Below are 17,839 nucleotides of genomic sequence, written 5' to 3' on the forward strand. Positions count from 1 at the left end.
TACATGTCCAGCTGTGGTGCTAACAGCTGTCTCACTTTGGTACGCTCTGCTGCTACAAGGGATTGAGCCTTTGCCCCAGGCAGCCCTCGCCTTACTCACCACCAGCCAGCCGCTGTTCACCACATCCACGTCAGTCACGGAGCGATGCATCTTGCCTTGCTTGCTGTGATCAGCATATACCTCAGAATCAGAGGTGTAGCCACGGTCCAGGCTGACATCACTCGGGTGGTAGGACAAGGAGATCTCACTGTCGGACTGAGCACCTTCAAAAAGAAATGCATATAAGTGAGCCAAAGCCAGAGCTCCAGGGGATATAAGCCAAAAGAGGCTGCTCCAGCCCATGAGTTCCCAGTTAGAGGAGAACCTGGCCAGGCCTCATTTCCTCTTGCTTTTCCCCCATGAAAGCAGCCATCAGAGCAGCACCCTCAGGGAAAAGAGAGAGAGACCAGATCTTTGTAATAGTTTCTCCCCTATAGCAGGCTTTATGATAAATGTGATTTACGCTGGGAATTCCCACAGGATTCCCCATACTCCAGCTGGCTAACATGGCTGGGGACCTAGAAGGGGAGAGAATCCAATGCTGAAGCCTGGACAAGATAATGATGGAGCCCAGCCGTGGGTTCCCAAAACTGGCCTCCAAAATTGCATTTGCAAAAATCTTTTGCACCCCGCCCTCATTTGTGCATGTGCCCTCTGCACCCACACTGCCTGCTGCATAGCCATACTCAACAGGGGATACATCCAGATCCAACCAAAAATGTGGCCTTAACTGCTGAGCCCCGTCTGTATGCATGGAAGCGCTTTCATTCCAGGCTCCTCAGCAGCGCTCTACTCCAGGGGGGCAGATCAGAAAAATCACATGGAAAAGGGGAGTTTGAGGAGAATTACTGCAGTTGCTATGTTGGGACAGAGCAGCACAGCCAATGTGTTTGAGAATTTCATGCGCTAGACAGGGCCTTGGGGTCATTCACCCAGCCCCACCCCTGCACTAATCTCATGCTCCCCAATAGCCAGCAGCGTACTTTAGCATGCTGTGTCATAGGGGCTGCCTTCCCTACACCTACCATTCAGTTTGATATCACACATTCCCAGATAAGCAATCCTTGCTGGGGGCAGCACTGAAGCCAATGGGATCACTTATCCATGGGCAATCGCTGGGTGTTCTCCAACATCCCACATTTGCTACAATCTAGCCAGCAGGGAGGGAGGTAGAGCTCGGATGTGAATGTCCGAATGCATTTCTTGGTACAAGACTCATGGCAGAAGAGCTTGTGCTCTGTTACATTGCCACTGGGTCTTGTCACATGCTTGTGCCACCAACAGATAGCAGTGCTAGAAGAGAGTGTACAGAACAACCCTGGGCTGGCCCCTAGAGAAGCCAAGATGAAAGGCCCACCAGCAGGACTTGCCAAACCAGCAGGTATAACGCCCCAGGACCTCGTAAGTAATATCTGGGGAGAGGAAGGAGGCCCTCTATTGTAGGCCTGTGGCAATGAGCTTTGACGGCACATCATCAATCATTTTGCCATGTGCAGTGAGGGAGGACTTAGATTGGGTTTACCCATGCGCCCAACTGGATTGCTCTCACGTGATCGGTAAGTATCAGGGTGAGACAGTGGGGGACTGGTGAGCACGTTTTTGTATGAGTGGTCGGTGCCCTGTCTATACCCAAATGGATTCAGAATCACAAACATTTGATTGCAGTTTCCCAGCACACTGCTCTTAAAACGGCCACAGAGGAGCCAGTCTCTTCACTTCCTTGCTGTCTCCCCCTGTAAGAACATCAAGTAAGATGTGGACAATAGCTCGGTTTATATTACATCCCCAAGAGGAGGATTAATCTGTACGACCCAGGACAAGATCCCCCCTGGGAACCCAGCAGAGTCTCTCAGCAGCTGTGCAATCTCAGCTTCCCTTCCATTGTTCCCTCTGGTGCACTGGCTACTGCTCTGGGAGGAGATGGCAGAGCAGAGAAAGGGACAAATCATGAGTAGGAGTGAACAGCAGGTGCTGGCTTTTAATCTTGCTAATGTAGTTTAATATCAGCTTTGTTTTCCTGCAGTCCCCTTTGCTAATTGAAAAGCCTGAGGAAGCAGCTGCTTATCTGGCAAACAGGCATCAGATTTCCTAGCAGCAGCCCTCTGTCTTACCTGTGTCGTTATCTGCCCTTGCTGTAACCTGCAGGGCTGGGGGCGGTTTCACCCCTGACCCGATACACTCCAGGAGGGTGAAGAGTGTGTACCAGTCATCCCCAGAGTGGATGTTTGCAGCATTGGTCTTCAGAAGCTCGTGGAGGCCATAGGCAACCTGGTGGCTAACTCTGGACAGCACGGTGGGCTTCATCATTAGCAGGATACGGAGTGAGAGGAGAACCTGGCCAGGGAAGGTGGCAGTGAGTGGTCATGGCCAGCGCTACATCCACTCCCATCCCTTACCAAAGTCCTCCTCTCCCAGTTAGAGCTAAAGGCTGTAGCTTCTTCAGCAGAGTTGCATGCACTGCAAAGGGCTGTGAGATTAACCCAGCCTCCTTGCTCGCTGGTGTGCAGTAGTCACATACAGTGTACTTAGGCCACGTCCCTTAGTCCCTGGTGGCTGGCAGCAGACAATTTCTGTGAGCTGGAATCTGCGGTAGTAGGATGTCAGCATAGCAGCACAAGCAGGGACAAGGCCATTCAATGTGGTGTGTAAAGAGTATAAAACTCCCTATCACCCAGGCAATGTGTTAGTACAGAGAGGCTACAAGCCAGGAGGATTGTAACGGTTACCCTTTAGGCACATAAGCTTAACACACAAACTTGGGTGAAAGTGTTTTAGTCACCACTGTTCCACACACCACCTTCAACCCCTAGAACTGAAAGGGTGGAGAGAACCATCTGTCTGCGGTTCAGTCTGTTCACTTGTCAAACGGACTCTGAAGTGCTCTCAGATGCAGGTGCCCCACAGAGTCTGAATCTGTCTGACACTACTTTTAACTGACTAGGCTTTAAGCAGACGTTGTCCCTTTGGCCGTGAGATTCCCCTCTCCCAGACCAGGTCCACCTACCTCCTTCTCCATGACAAGTGGCATGTTCAGATGCCTTTGGGGGATGGGTCTTTCCCTTGATATGGGCCCTCTTAGGGGAATTCTTCTCCCTCATTTTCATTGCTCTGAACTCATCAGACCAGGCTCCATGGCTTTTGCCTTTTAGCTGTAACTCTCCCCTTCTTTGCAATTCAAACAGCTCTCAGAGTGCCTTGAAGTCTGCAGCAGGGCACCAAATCCCAAGACAAGTGAACAGGTGGGAAGTGGTCCTGCCACAAATACAGGGAGGAGGCCAGCACTCAGAGCACTCAAGTGATGCAATGCTAGGATGACTAACAGCAGCGACAGATCCCTCACGCGCTGGTGAGTGCAGGCACAAAACCCAGTACACCGACCTCCACCAACCCCCTTACCTGGGCACTGATCTCCTCCCGGCGCAGGAGCCGAATGGCCAGCCTGAGCAGCCCTACCACTGCTCTTTCCACCAGGAAGCAGAACTCCAGAGCATGGACGCACAGGTGATAGAGGTGGTCTCGCACTGCCTGCCAGACACAGCCCACACGGTCCCTAGCCAACACAGCAACAGGAGAAAGGGCAGGGTGAAGGGAGATGAACAGCAGGGCTTAGCAGCTGCTCGCTCTCAGAGACCTTGCAGGCCTGGTATCTCACTGTTTCAACTGGACTCTCCAGCAGAGAGTTACCAACAACAGATCTATGGGAGCTCATTGCTTCATAATTCACAAGCAACCAGGTGGGGGAGGGCACTCTAAACTCTGCTTCAGCAGCTTCCTTGGAACCTCCTGGCCCCTTTGCTCAATTTGCAAACCCCTTCCCCTCCTCAGGTGTGCCAGGCGCATGGGGGCTCCACCAGCCCCACCTGCCAGCCCTCCCATATTTAGCAGGAGATCTTTTCAACAGGCCACCCACCCCACCATCAAGGTGATGTGGGGGAAGGGTAATTCTTGATCATACGACTTGGCACTGCAGCAACACTATCCCCCCACCTCCCCATCCCTAGCTGGGACAGACACCATTTTAGTCTCCATGTCCTCTAGGTCTCACTGAAGTAAGCAGAGATTCAGAGGGGATGGCCCTCTGTTTACAGGTACTGTGGTGGAATTGCTAAACCCAGCTGTTGTGCTTCAGCTGGCAAACCAAGTCCATAAGGAACCGAGCCCCTGGACCTACACATCAGTGAGTCACTGCTGGAGCAGTTCTGGAGACTGCGTTTGAATAAGGGCATTGGCACACAGCTCAAAGAATCACCTATTCTCCAGCACGATCCTCAGCAGCATCTCCAAGCAGAAGGCAGAGTCCTCCTCATCATACGTCTCCTCATCAGGAGTCACGGAGATCAGAGCCTGAAAGAGCCAAAGATCATCAGTACCCATCACCACCTCTGCATGAAGTGAAAATCCTCCCAGAGGGACCAGCTTGTGCGTTCCCCCAGTCACACAGCACTTCACAGCTTCTGCAACCGGATCAGCCATTTAGGAGAGCAGACACCAGGTTCTTTTTCTGATGCACTCACTAATGTTCAACTCAGGCATGCAGTTTGCCAAGGGAAAGCAAGAGGGACAGCCCTAGGGCTCCTAGGCACAGCTACAGGAATTCTCAAGCCTCTCCTGAGCCCCACAGGGATCCTTTAAGAAGCTATACAACAAATTAACACCTGGCTCTGCTCTTAAGGAAGTCCCTGGACCTAATTTCCCATGCCAGAGACAGTGAGAAACCTTGAGCCAAAAGCTGAACTGAATGCTGTTCTTGAAGTACTTCTAGATAAGTCTTCTGGAAAAGGACCTGCAAGGGAAATATTCCACCGCAGTATGCGATACATGGCTGTAAGTACAGTGTACCCTCCTGACCACTATCCTCCAGCCCTACAACCTGCCTGCGATGCCTCTCACCTTCATGAGCTCCTGGAGGGACTCCAGCTGGAGGAACTTGCTTTCAGTGATCAGTTTCTCTGGGTCACATTGCTGCGAAGAAGAGAAGGGAAAGAGAGAGTGCTGTGAACAGGGACATAACCTGAAGAAACGCAGTTCATGCAGGTCGGCACGCACAGAGTAGATTGGAGAGGGAGCTTCAAGCCCATTTCTAGGAACTCAGGCCCCGACCAACCAATACGCATCACTAGAAGCCATTCCTCCTAAAGAACCTGGCCTCCACTGGGCAAATTTTAGGGGAGAGAACAAGTCACCACATCAGGGAAAATCTGTATTTGTTACAAATCCATTCTCATCAACTTGTGCTTAAGTTATGGGACTCTAAACTAGACTAAACATCTCAGCTCCCTATGGGGAAGCACCTGCATTTTCATGGACTTATGGAATGTGGCTCCCCATGGGCGAGTCGTGTTAGACCTGTACCGAGTACACTGCAGCTCCCTACAGCTGTGCATATGCAGGTATTCTTCAGGGTCTGTTAGGTCCCTGAGGTTTCCAAGTCCTCTGGGATCCTGGCTCCATCTAAATAGTTAACACTCTTCCACAGGAAGCGGGTACTTAAGAGTTACAGCCCCACTTCCCATGATCTGTGAAGGTCTGTCCTCTCATACACACCACCCAATGCCCCTGCTCAATGCATTACACTCTGTGCCAGATTCTTTTCAGTCCCGTGCATTACCTTTATGCACTCCAGAGCTATTCGCTTTGCTTCCTGGTTCTCTGTAGATGGCCCCCTCATGCCAGATTGTTCTGTACCGCTGAGGGTGAGCCAGCTAACAAAGCTCAGCACTGTGGACTCACCGCTGCAAACAGAATACACACACATCAGCCACACAACAAGAAACCATGCATGTTCCCTAGCACCCATGAGGGACTTGTTGAGCCACACCTCTCCATGCCACTCACCGGTTAGATGGGGTCTCTTCCCGCTGCAGAGAGATCTTGCCATTGGGATCCACAAAGTCTTCAACCTGGAAGTCAGACCAGAGTGCATGTCCCAGTGTTCACCTCTTTCAGCTCTGTCTTCTTCACATCCCCAAATCAATTTTCCATTCAAGTCTACACTGTCTGATCTATACACAGCACATAACCCGCCCCCCACATACAGACACTGTCACCAAACCACAGGCAAAACCACAGAATTGGGCCTTCTACAGTGCATTGTTGCAGTCCCCACACCATTGCATTTCCCCACACAGACATGTCTTGTCATTTATTTTAGCAGATGTCTGAGAGTTGGAATTAATCAAATTCAGATTAAAAACAAACAAACAAAAAACATCTGCCAATCTGAGAAGCAGGAGCCCACAGGTCACTACTGTGCTAAGCCCTTCAAGGGCTGTCTTACTCTATACACGCACTGCTAAAGCCAGGCCTTTCCAAGCAGGCTCTCTTCTCCTTTGAACTGGGACTCTGCAAAGCTGGGCTCTCCATTTGCCCTCTCTTGAATTAGCCAGGAGCTGGCTGTCATTACCTCCACCATGGCCTTGGGCAGCAGCTCTGCTCGGAAAAGCTGCAGCATTGCCTCCATGATGTTTTTCCAGCCCTCCCGCAGAATGTCGCCATGGCGATGCGCCAAGTGAAACACAGTCTTTGCTGCGATGTGGGCCTTGGGATTACTTCCAAAAACACTGGGCAGATTCTCAATAGACTGCAAGAGAGAAGAGTGGGTGGCGGTCTGTCAGCAAGACACATTTCCCTTTCAACACAGCCCAGGACGGAGTGCATTGCAGACCCTGCTACGGGACAGACGATATTTATAAGAAAGGCTATGGGTAAACTACAAAGCTAGCACTCAATCTGGGGAAGGCTGGGCTCAGCTGGCTTCCCTGACCCTTGCTGAAACACAGAGGGAAGACAGAGATGCACCACTGTAGCACTTTAGCAACATCACTACTATGCAGACAGGAGGGGTTCTCCCATTGGCATAGGTACTCCACCTACCCGAGAGGTGGTAGCTAGGTCAACTGGAGAATTCTCCTGCCCATACAGTGCTGCCTACACCAGGAGTTAGATTGGTTTAACTAGGTTGCTCAGGTATGTTGATTTTTCACATCCCTGAGCAACAAAGTTCTACCAACCTCTTTTCCTAGGGTAAACCAGGCTTAAGACTCGGCACTACAGTAACTCATTCCAGAATCACAAAGCTCTTCACTAATACTTCATTCAACATCACAACTCCCCGGAGAGGCATGAATTATTAACTTCTCTGTACCTCAGTTTCCCTCCCAGGCCTGCTCTACATCAGGAAATTAGGTTAGTATAATTACATCATTAGGGGAGTGAAAAATCCACCTCCCTGAGCGACACAGTTAAACCAATCTAACCCATAGTGTAGACAGCACTAGGTCGGTGGGAGAATTCTCCTGTAGACCCAGCTACCACTTCTCGGGGAGGTGGAGTACCTATGCTGATGGGAGAACCTTTCCCGGAAGCATAGGTAGTATCTGCACTGATGCTCTACAGAGGCCCTGCTGCAGCATTTTAAGTCTAGACAAACCCTAAGTAACATGATTATATAAGTGACTTGTTTAAGGGCATAGCTATTCCCACTCAGTCAATGGCAGGGCTGGGAACAGAACCATGAGTCCTGATCTGCAGTCCCCTGTGCTAATTACTAGACCACAGTCCCTTCATAAAGGCAACCTGTCCAATACATCCACAGCTTACCAACACAAAGTGTGTTATGCCATTCCATCAAACTGACCACATGCTACAAAACTGAGTCTCTCAGTAAAGCAATATAGCAACCATGTGAATAAGGATCAGAACTAATATGTCCAATGTTTTTGAGGAGCCCAAAAGTCTCTCAAGAGGAGGAACACTATGCAAAGAAATAATCCGTGTAAGTAAGGAACAGAAAATCCAATAACTCTGTTCTGCTCCCAAGGCTAATTGAGAAGGGGTGAGAAAGACTGGACCAGACAGAAGCGTAACTCTTCAGATCTCATACTTGAAGCCCAGAAAACATGTGTCCCACCCTGTTATCCCATTGCTCTTGAAAGAGGTCCAACTGCAAAACGACTTGCTTTGGCAGGCGCTGCTGTCAGTGCTAATGACCAGAGCTGTATTGCATGAGTGGCTCTATGTGGCAAGCTTGGCAAGAAAGTTTCAGCTACCTTTGTTCCATTTCCAGTGCCAGCCCCCATGTTATTATGAAAGAACCACAGGAACATACATATCAGTGAGCTCTCGCATCAAAATATGAATTTCAAAATCCCTTGGCTTCCTCCGTGCACTGACCAGCCACATCCAACTCATCCCAACAGACAGCAACTCCAGAACACCCAGTGGGTGAGTGTCTAACTGCAGAGAAAGGCAAGAAGAATAACACTGCTGAATCCACTGGAGAGCAGGGTGATCTTGCTTACAACCACTTGATTCCTTGCAAAGACCTCTTCCATCTCTTCTCTCACAGCTGACCTCCAATATGGCGATATCTTGCAATTGCAGTGCCTCAGAAAAGATACCTGATCACTAAAAGGTTTGCCTAGGGAAGCGGCTAACAGCTAACCTAAACTAAAATGGTCTTTCCTTACTTTCTCACTGTTGCTCTTAGTCATCTTCTCAACCCCTTAAAACACTGCCTTCCCCTCTTCTATATTACCTCTCAAATATCTGTGGTCCTCAGGTTGTATGGAAATTTAGGGCTGAAGAATATAATTGGTACAGTTGGAATACAGCTAAGGATAAGACCCTATTTCTTGTAGAAAAGCCAGGGGCATTTTTCAGGACGAGAAGTCCTTGATTTTATATCTCCCACCAAAAGATGCACTTGTTAAACTGCAACAGAACTCGGGCTGCAGCGCACCAAATTTCAGTCTCACAATTGAATGGGATGCAGCGGGCAATTGTTAGGAGCCTTGCAGGGCTTAGTCTAGTAGTTTGGTACAGTGCTCTAAAAGGTTGGGACCAACAGATTTACACAGTTCAACAGTTCTTTGATGGCATACACTCTCCTGCTTGAAAAAAAAAAAAAAAAGAAAATCCTCCAGCAACCCAGGCTCATTCATCCCACCACTTTTCTGTAATGTCAACCAATAGTGCTCGTGTGTGTGTGTGTACGTACACGTACTCTAGGAACTTCTTCAAATTCCTGCTCTATTTTCTAAAGGCTTTGTCTACACGTATTTGTATTGTGTCCCTCTCCCAATACATTCAGGGTACGTCTACTCTGCACATGCTTTACAGCAGGGTGGAGTGTATACACCACTCTAGCACAGGTATAAATACCAGTGCAGATGGTGAGACGCTGCTTAGGCGAGTATAGACACACCAGAACCTTATGATATGTACCTCACACGGCTCTCTACAAGCCCAAGCAATGCCTCCTCTGTCTACACTGCTATTTTTAGCAGTGTAGTGTCCCGCTGTCCTCCTGCTGCCTGAGCTTTTCTCCACCTCAGGGAAAGACTGCAGCAGAGAGGAAAGGCTCTGGCAGAGGGAAGGCAGCAGGCAAAGGCTCAAACAACTCTCTGCTGCTGAAGCCTTTCCCTGCCACAGTTCCCCACTGCCAGAGCCCTTCACTGATGCATGTAGATACATGCTGCAGCATGGATGCAGCCTGCTTTTCACTGTGACATGTAGCCACACATAACCGACATGCTGCTGCCAGTGGTGTGCAGTGTAGACATATACAGAGTAGAAACATCTGTGATTCAAGCAACTTGGCTGCCACAGGTGATCCCTTCCCATCCCTGACAAAACTGCTGCTGAAAATGCCACATGAGCAACACCTAGAAGGAAACAGTGGGGATATTAGGATATGCTGCTGTGTGGAAACCCTACTTCATTACAGACAAATCACATTTCTCCATTCACTTGCACTGAAGAGTTCACGCTGAAAATCCCTGCACTGGGGCTGAAAAACAGGACAGACAATATATCTGCAGGGGATGTCATCACATGTAAAAGTTAACCTCTCCACAACAGAAACTTTGAGACAGAAGATGATATATACAAGTATCTGCTTCCAGATCCCTCCCCACAAACTCACCTCGCTGCTGAGGGCAGTAAACTTGCAGAGAGAAATTATGAGATTGTCAAACACATCACTCAGGCCATAGTGTGCAGAAATCATTGCACATTTCCTGAAAGACAAACCACAAGCAATGTAACCACAACAGCACAGGACGCTCCCAGTCTAGAACCCCAGGTCAGGTTCCCTCTTCACTGACAATGCAGGACCATTCCCCTGCATCTCACAATACATGCCAGTATTAGCAACCCATCTCTGTTCTGTGCTGCCACCCTCCAGCACAAACTACTGGCAGGTGCAGAGATCCTGATATTTCCTTGTGCTGGTCCAGAAAACAAACTGCAGCCTCAGAGGCCCAGGCAGACAGGACCAAGGTCCCCAGTTCAAACCTTAGCATAAAAGTACAGGTGGTCAATTTGTTCATGGTGTTGAGGTTCAAAGTTCAAAAAGGCCCTGGATACAATGGTGTAATAACTGAGCTTTTAAAATGTGCTCATACCTAATTTGAACCCAGCTGTGACCAAAGACCCCCCCAATATAGACTGCTCTGTCTAGGGAGGGTTTTTTGAGAACTAGCTTGGCCAAAAAACATGCTAGGACCTATCCTGGCCACAACTAAGTTTAAATGGTGCTCAATCACTTTAAATAATTTATTACAACAATGTAGACCAGACAAAGATTGAGTGGTACCAATCAGAAGCCTTTAAGGACTGGATCTACACAAGCCCAGGGAAGAGCACTAGCCAGTAATGTGGGGCTGCAGGCTGGGAGCAAAAGCTTCTACTTGCTAGGGAAAGCCAACAGCTGATCTTCTCTATGCTCCCTCCAGCTGGCAGATAGGAGATACTGCCCAAAATGGGGATGATTTACACCCACAGACTGGAAGCCTACTAGATCTCTGCGGAGGAAGAGTAGGGCTACCTGAAGCCAGAGATAGCCTTCTGGATGATTGTTTCATCTAAGCTCTTGTCAAAAACGTAGGACAGGGCTGCAATGGTGGGGCCCCAAGTCATGGTGAAGAGATCGTGATCATAGCTTCCTGGAGGCACGTGCAGGAAGATGCCTTCATCAGTAGCACCACGATGCAGCAGTACATTCCATATGTAGTTTTCCTTCACTAGGCCCGTCTGCTCTTCTGGCATCACTATCTCGTCATTTCTAACAGGGATGGAAGGAAAGGTTAGGTTTGGCTCAGAATGAAAAAATCTAAAATTTACACAGTGCCTTTCATTATAAAAGATCTCAAAGCACATCACAAACTATGCACGCCCTGGGATCACTTTGCCCACCATTCAAGTGCACGCATACTGGAGTTGGAATGGAAAATCTGTTAACAGCACTCCACTTCCTGACCTAAGCAGCTGTGTAGCGTTGCGAAGAATCCATCTCTGTCTAAAACTGAAGAGGGAATTTAGAGCATAATGCAGTTAACCAAACTGGAATTAGCCAGGACACCTGATAACTAGCAGCTCAGCATCCTCTTTCTCCTTTAGGACCCCATTCATCTTTCGCACAGGTAGCTTATGCATTCCCAGACAAAAACTAAGTTAATACGGCATTATAGCAAAGAGCACATATGGGTAATTTAGGGTAAAAACATCAGGGATGTTGTGATTATACCAAAATCAAGCACTATAAAGCCAGGAAATTCAAAGTTAGCATTAAACTTAGAAGAAATCTGAACATGTTAAGGCACGGAAATCTACAGTTAAGGCATGCAAATACCCTTAACTTTTCCCTATAGAAACACTATGCATTAACCATACAATTATGATTAATGCATAGTAGCATTTGAAGTCCTAGGATAAAAATCAGTTTAATCTAAAAACATTGAGATATTTTATCTACTTTTGGTGTCACAAGGGTGACACGTGAAGACCAATAGGAGATAGATGCCCTTCTCAAAATGATCACCCAACTGAGGTCACTACCTACTTCCTCCAGAAACACCACAACATTAACAAAATCCCTGAGAACACTATCCTTGCCATCATGGATGTCACCTCCCCATTCACCAACATCCCTCACGACAGCATTGCTACCTGCCTCAGATCTTTACAAGATAATGGATAACACTCAGCTATCCACCCCAAACATTGCCAAACTCATCCATTTCAACCTCACCCATAAAAATTTTATATTCAACAACAAACACTTTATCCAAACTATGGGAACAGCCATAGGTACTAGGATGGCTCCCCAATATGCCAATATCTCCATAGGCCACCTTGAACAAGAATTTCTGGACAAATGCACCATGAAACCAAAGATACATCAATGATATTTTCATCTTCTGGACAGACGACCTAAAGCCTCAGCTTTCCACCACAACTTCACCAACCACCAAACTCTCCCATCCATTTAACTCTCTCTAGAACACTCCCACACTCGCATCAACTTCCGGGATACCATGATCAGCTTCAATAATGGAACTCTACTGACACTATATACAAGAAACCCATAGATCACCACACCTACCTTCACAGATCTAGTAAACACCCCAAATATACTAAGAAAATTTGACATCTACAGCCAGACACTCAGGTACCACAGAATATGCTCCAAAGGAGAAAGTCAGGGATACACAACTTAATACACTCAAAACCGCCTTCACCAAACAAGGACACTCCACGAGAGGTAGATCACATCATGGAATGGGCCACCCAAGAGAACCTGCTTCAATACAGCAATAACCTCCCCTCCCCCCTGAACTGCACACCCCCAGTGGCCATCTACCACCCCACACTGGAACCCATATGGGTATCACTGAACAATTACAACCCATACTCAATGGGGACAACATCGTGAAAGAAATCCTTCCTGAACCCTTTCTTCTGGCCTTCCCAAAACCACCCAATCTCTCCGAGCTCATCATCAGAAGCAAGTTCCCAACAACACACCAACTTAAAGCAGAACCAGACTCTGCCAGAACAATGGATGCAAAACTTGTAGACATATCTCCACTGCTATGATGGTCAACACTCCCCACAACACACCCTGAAGGATCCATGGGTCCTAACCATTCGTATCACAACATGTGTTGTACCTCATCCAGTGTACTAGATGCCCCAACAATTATGTGGGTGAAACCAGACGATCACCATGCTCTTGAATGAACCCTCACGGAAAAATGATAAAAAACAAAAAACACCCTATCACCTGTGGGTGAACACTTTTCACGAAGTGAAAAGTTTCATCAGTCTGTATCTGACCTCTCAGCCCTCATTCTCAAAGGAAACTTGCACAAACATTTTGGACAGACAAACCTGGGAGCTTAAATTAAAAACTTTGCTAGACACTAAAAATAATGAACTTAACAGACACACTGGATTTATGGTTTATTACAACAATCTATAAACCACTAACACACTACCCCTACTTCCTCCCGCCCTCCTTTTGCCTGCTATGACAGGAGAGGTGTGAACAGGCCCCTTCACCTGGAATGGTCCCTTATAAGATGTGTTAACTACTTATGCGAAACAAACGTGTTCCATCTTGTATTCAGCTGTGACACACTGAGTGCATTTCCCAGACCCCAAAAAGAGCTCTGTGACAGCTCAAAAGCTTGTCTCTCTTACCAACCAAAGTTGGTCCAATAAAAGATATTAATTTACCCTCCCTGCCCCACCTAACTGAGGGCAGACTGTGGCCTCAGTCCCAATGACATTAGAAGATATCAACCATTTTGAAAGAGGTCAGTTCTTTGTGGAATTCTCTATGCAAGGACATTCTTCAGCTGCTGAAGAAACTTCCACTTATGAAAACCAATCGCAAAAAGTGACCTTTAACTTAAAAAATTCGTAATATGGCCTACACATAAGGTTGCAGTAAATTTCAACTGTAGGGAAAGTTTGAAGAGACTGTTATGTTTGAAACAAACAGTTTGATACCCAACAAAAAGTTTCTTAAAGGACCCATATTTTGATTAATTTTAACTCAAATAAATTAATGGATTTACTCGGAAATTCTCAGAAATTTAATTCTGTGCCCAGAGCACAAGTGCTGTAATTTTGAAGAGGATATGCAATATTCTTCATCTACATGACAGTCTGAATCTCTACTTTAAGTGCAAAAAGCCTCCATCTTAACTACTGAGTCATGACAGCACCTCCATAACGGAGCAAGACTGTGTACGCCAGGCTGTCCTAGCATCAGTGCTCTTAACAGAGCCATAAGACAGCCTGTGGACTGACTACAAAAACTGGGCTGGTTCTGGGATAGAGTCATCAGACAAACAAAAGATCTCTGAAGACTCTCTGAACTCTGTTTGAAGGGAGGAGAACCCCATCAAGCAATAGACACTGATCAAAACTACAATTTATTTGCTGAAATCTGGAGATGCCTCTTGAACTTCTAGGTACTTAGCACAGGTGCCTGCATAACCCTGCTTCTGGAGGAGACTTGAAAGGGAGCGCCGGACTAAGAAGTCCGCCTCGTTTCTAGACCCAGCTGTTGCACGCAATCACGGACTGAAACCAGCTGAGAGTCAGAGTCACATCCTGCCTCCTCAAAGCTGTAATCCCCTTAGCTTCAAAGTGGTTGGGCCTGGATTTACTGAATACGATAACTTCTGAGCAGTTATTAAAGCCTCCCCACCCCAGCCAACTCTGAGCATGAAAGGACCACAGCAGTCAGGAATTCCCCCAAGCAGCGGTCTGTGTGCCAGGAGCCCCAGGGATGGGGAGCAGAGACCAGGAGCAGACAGTTTCATGAGAGAGAAAAGGACAAATGCAAAAGCAGAATATACAAGACCAAGACCTGGCCACACCATCTCAGGGCACCAATGCAGCATCAGGGAGGGACACCGCCTCTGGCGCTACAAGTTCTAATACAGTTGGAAGCCTGACCCAGAGGAGTGGTTTCTTAGCTACAGTATCTCACATGTACCGCTCTCACGCTGCCATTCCTTCACATGTTGATAGAAGCCATGTTTTTTTTAAAAAAATCTTTATCTTAAGTCTTGCAGATTAAAATACCATGGCAAGGTTCCAACTACACAAATCCAATTCAATAACTGTGACGAGCCTATTACCACAGCCCCAGATTAAGATGGAAGATGGTTCAAGGCAGACTGGCACATGATCAGCAGAATTCTCTCTAATTGTGCTCCAGAGGTCTCTCAGACCAAAACAGAGCCGCTTTGCTCGGTGCATACATGGAAATGCGATAGAAGGCTGAATACTTACTTGATGGCATGGTACATGTCCTCCAGTATGTCCTGTTCGAAGTCTTTGCCTCCATTCACCCCCTTCAAGTTCTTCCGGAATTCCTGGGAACATTACAGTTAGTACCAAGATGATTCTCTTAAGAATATTTCAAAAACACTAACTTAAGTGGCACTCAGCAACTCAGAGGCCCATATGCAGCTTGCAGACTCCATGGGTCTCATTAATTGTTTGCTTGCCTTTCCTGGGACTCAAGAAACACTGACCAATATATTATAATTCAGGGAGTATTGAATAATCCTTTTAGTGGCATGGGAGCGTTCAGTAGCCTCCATCCCACCTGCTGATAGGTAATATTACATGGGGATGGTCCATTAATGTTACATGTGATTAGCTTCAATTGTGCGTTGGGATGACAAATACACCACCTTTGTAAGAACACTGTGCCATCACTTTGAGCTCTCTGCACTTCCCCAGGTGCTTATTCACTTAGCATCACTTCTCTAATCGACTAGTCTTTTTTCTATTGCTTCTTTTCATTCTTACTAGTTCTTATGGTACAGCAGGTCACGAAACTGTGTTTACAGAGTAAAAGCAATTCAAACCTTCCCTGCATGTTACTGCTTAGCTTTCATTTCTTCAGACTGCGTAACTCTTGTACTTAACCCCAACACTACTGTTATTTACAGTACATCGAAGAGTGATGAGTGGGACAGACTAAACAGAAGATGGAAGGAACAGCAAACGGAAAAAAGCCAGAAAGGTGAAAACAGAACTCCGTGCTCCTAAAATGAAGAGAAGTAAGAGGCAGCATAACAGCCACGTGCAGGGAATCTGTTCTCACCTCTAGGGTCATTGGAACATTCTGCTTGCGGACATTATGGTTATGCTGGTCAGTGTTCAGCATAATAACTGCATACGCCAGGGCAAAGCAGGCATCACTATTAGCAAATGGAGAGCCATTTGATTTCTGAAAGGCAAATACAGCCACAAGTCAGATCCACAGGAGACAGATGCACACATGACTTGAGATCTCCATTTTCCTGCCTGCACAACAGAATCCAACAAATGGACTGGCTGAAAAATCAGAACTCTACTCCCAGCTTCTGGACAATGCCCCAGAAGTAAGTACTGTGCCATCCCCCACCTACACAGTAATGTTATAGAACACCGGGAGCTCAAAAGAGGTCAGATTCACCCTGTGATTTGACATGTCAAGGATAGCAAACATACACAATGGGTGGATGGAGCATAATTTATTCCCACCCAGTACGCACCCGCCAATGTTCTGTGAAGGCTTCCAATAGCCTCTGAATCACCGGCGCCTCTCCTGGTAAGCGAAATGCTTCTAGGTAAAGCCGTAATGCTTCATCCAGTCTTAAGCCTTGGAAATTGAAAGTCCTGCAATAAGAGCAAAATGCTAGGAGAGACACAAACAGACAGGAGAAGAAGGCAGGGCAGACAAAACAAGGCATGTGTGCACTCACAGATTTATTGACTGGAAAACACTGAGGATCAACATACAGGAATGAGCCATACCGACGGGTGGGCAGGGAGCAGAGGGAGATGGACAAGAGTGGTGGGTGGAAGAAAGCAGAAGGTAAGGTCACCAATAACAGCCAGTGGACAGGAGTGACGAAGGAGGAACAGTGGTCATAGTAGCTGGTGGTCTGTTTAGCTCCTGAACCAGTTCCCCTTTGTGACCAAATACATCAGACACCAACTATGGAAAAATACTCACCCCACAAAGCTCTCCAGCAAGTCTATGTTCTTACGGTCACTCACAAACTCCCCAATCATCTTCTTGTCTAGCCGGGGATTTTCTCGCAGCCACTGGGCCACCTCATTGTTGTCCATGGGGATGGCCAGAAGACTCTTCTCCTGAAGAAACTGTATCCCTTTCCTTGGCTTCTGGTTGAACTGCTCTGTGCCAGTTATCAGGAGCTGCAGGAGGCAAGCTAACAGTTACCAGTTTGGCTGAAGAGCCCTACAAAGCGGAGAACCTCTCTATGGAGATTCACTTCCACTTTTTACTTACAGGTGCTCTAGGGGGTCAAAAGCCACAAAACAAAATTACTTCAAAGGCACTGTGAAAAATATGACTGACTTCAGGACTGAATACATTGTTATACTTGTAAAAAGAAAAGGAGTACTTGTGGCACCTTAGAGACTAACCAATTTATTTGAGCATGAGCTTTCGTGAGCTACAGCTCACTTCATCAGATGTTGAGCTGTAGCTCACGAAAGCTCATGCTCAAATAAATTGGTTAGTCTCTAAGGTGCCACAAGTACTCCTTTTCTTTTTGCGAATACAGACTAACACGGCTGTTCCTCTGAAACCTGTTGTTATACTTGTGTGATCTTGGAAGAGGGATCACCCAAAGCCAGAAGATCTGCAGACCTCCCTCAGAGACACAACAAAACAACAGTGAACAGCACAAACCACAAAAAGCTTCAAGTCTCACCCAGTGACTAATTCTGATACTACAGGATATCCCGCCCTCCCCAACACTGCTATTCAACTAAAGCAGAGGAAGCTGCAAGATGAACTCCGAACAAATGGCAGGAGATCAGGGCCACTCCTCTACAACAGTAGCCACTGTTATCTAGTATTTTTGGACTACTGGAATCTCATTCTAAACCACTGACAGGAGTACAGGTAGCAAGAGTCCTATGCACCTATGTGGCACACAGAAGCAAAAGACACTAAGGGCTTGGGGTATGTAGA

The 17,839-nt window shown here is 47.1% G+C and overlaps 1 protein-coding gene across 14 annotated transcripts in view; it reads right to left on the minus strand.

Moving 5' to 3' along the window:
• The window catches only part of GBF1 (golgi brefeldin A resistant guanine nucleotide exchange factor 1), a 180,616-nt gene that overhangs the window by 10,281 nt on the left and 152,496 nt on the right, over positions 1 to 17,839 (minus strand). For all 14 annotated transcript variants that reach the window (XM_048856292.2, XM_048856300.2, XM_048856288.2 and 11 more), the window contains 14 exons: positions 16,853 to 17,055; positions 16,389 to 16,512; positions 15,956 to 16,081; positions 15,133 to 15,215; positions 10,868 to 11,104; positions 9,965 to 10,058; positions 6,443 to 6,619; positions 5,875 to 5,939; positions 5,648 to 5,771; positions 4,930 to 5,001; positions 4,289 to 4,383; positions 3,436 to 3,589; positions 2,151 to 2,373; positions 100 to 263 (listed from right to left, as the gene is read on the minus strand). In XM_048856292.2, the coding sequence (XP_048712249.1) occupies positions 100 to 263; positions 2,151 to 2,373; positions 3,436 to 3,589; positions 4,289 to 4,383; positions 4,930 to 5,001; positions 5,648 to 5,771; positions 5,875 to 5,939; positions 6,443 to 6,619; positions 9,965 to 10,058; positions 10,868 to 11,104; positions 15,133 to 15,215; positions 15,956 to 16,081; positions 16,389 to 16,512; positions 16,853 to 17,055 (1,941 nt within the window). The remainder of the gene's footprint in view (positions 1 to 99; positions 264 to 2,150; positions 2,374 to 3,435; positions 3,590 to 4,288; positions 4,384 to 4,929; positions 5,002 to 5,647; positions 5,772 to 5,874; positions 5,940 to 6,442; positions 6,620 to 9,964; positions 10,059 to 10,867; positions 11,105 to 15,132; positions 15,216 to 15,955; positions 16,082 to 16,388; positions 16,513 to 16,852; positions 17,056 to 17,839) is intronic.

The sequence above is a fragment of the Caretta caretta genome, chromosome 7 (genome assembly GCF_965140235.1).
Source record: "Caretta caretta isolate rCarCar2 chromosome 7, rCarCar1.hap1, whole genome shotgun sequence".
NCBI classification, from domain to species: domain Eukaryota; kingdom Metazoa; phylum Chordata; order Testudines; family Cheloniidae; genus Caretta; species Caretta caretta.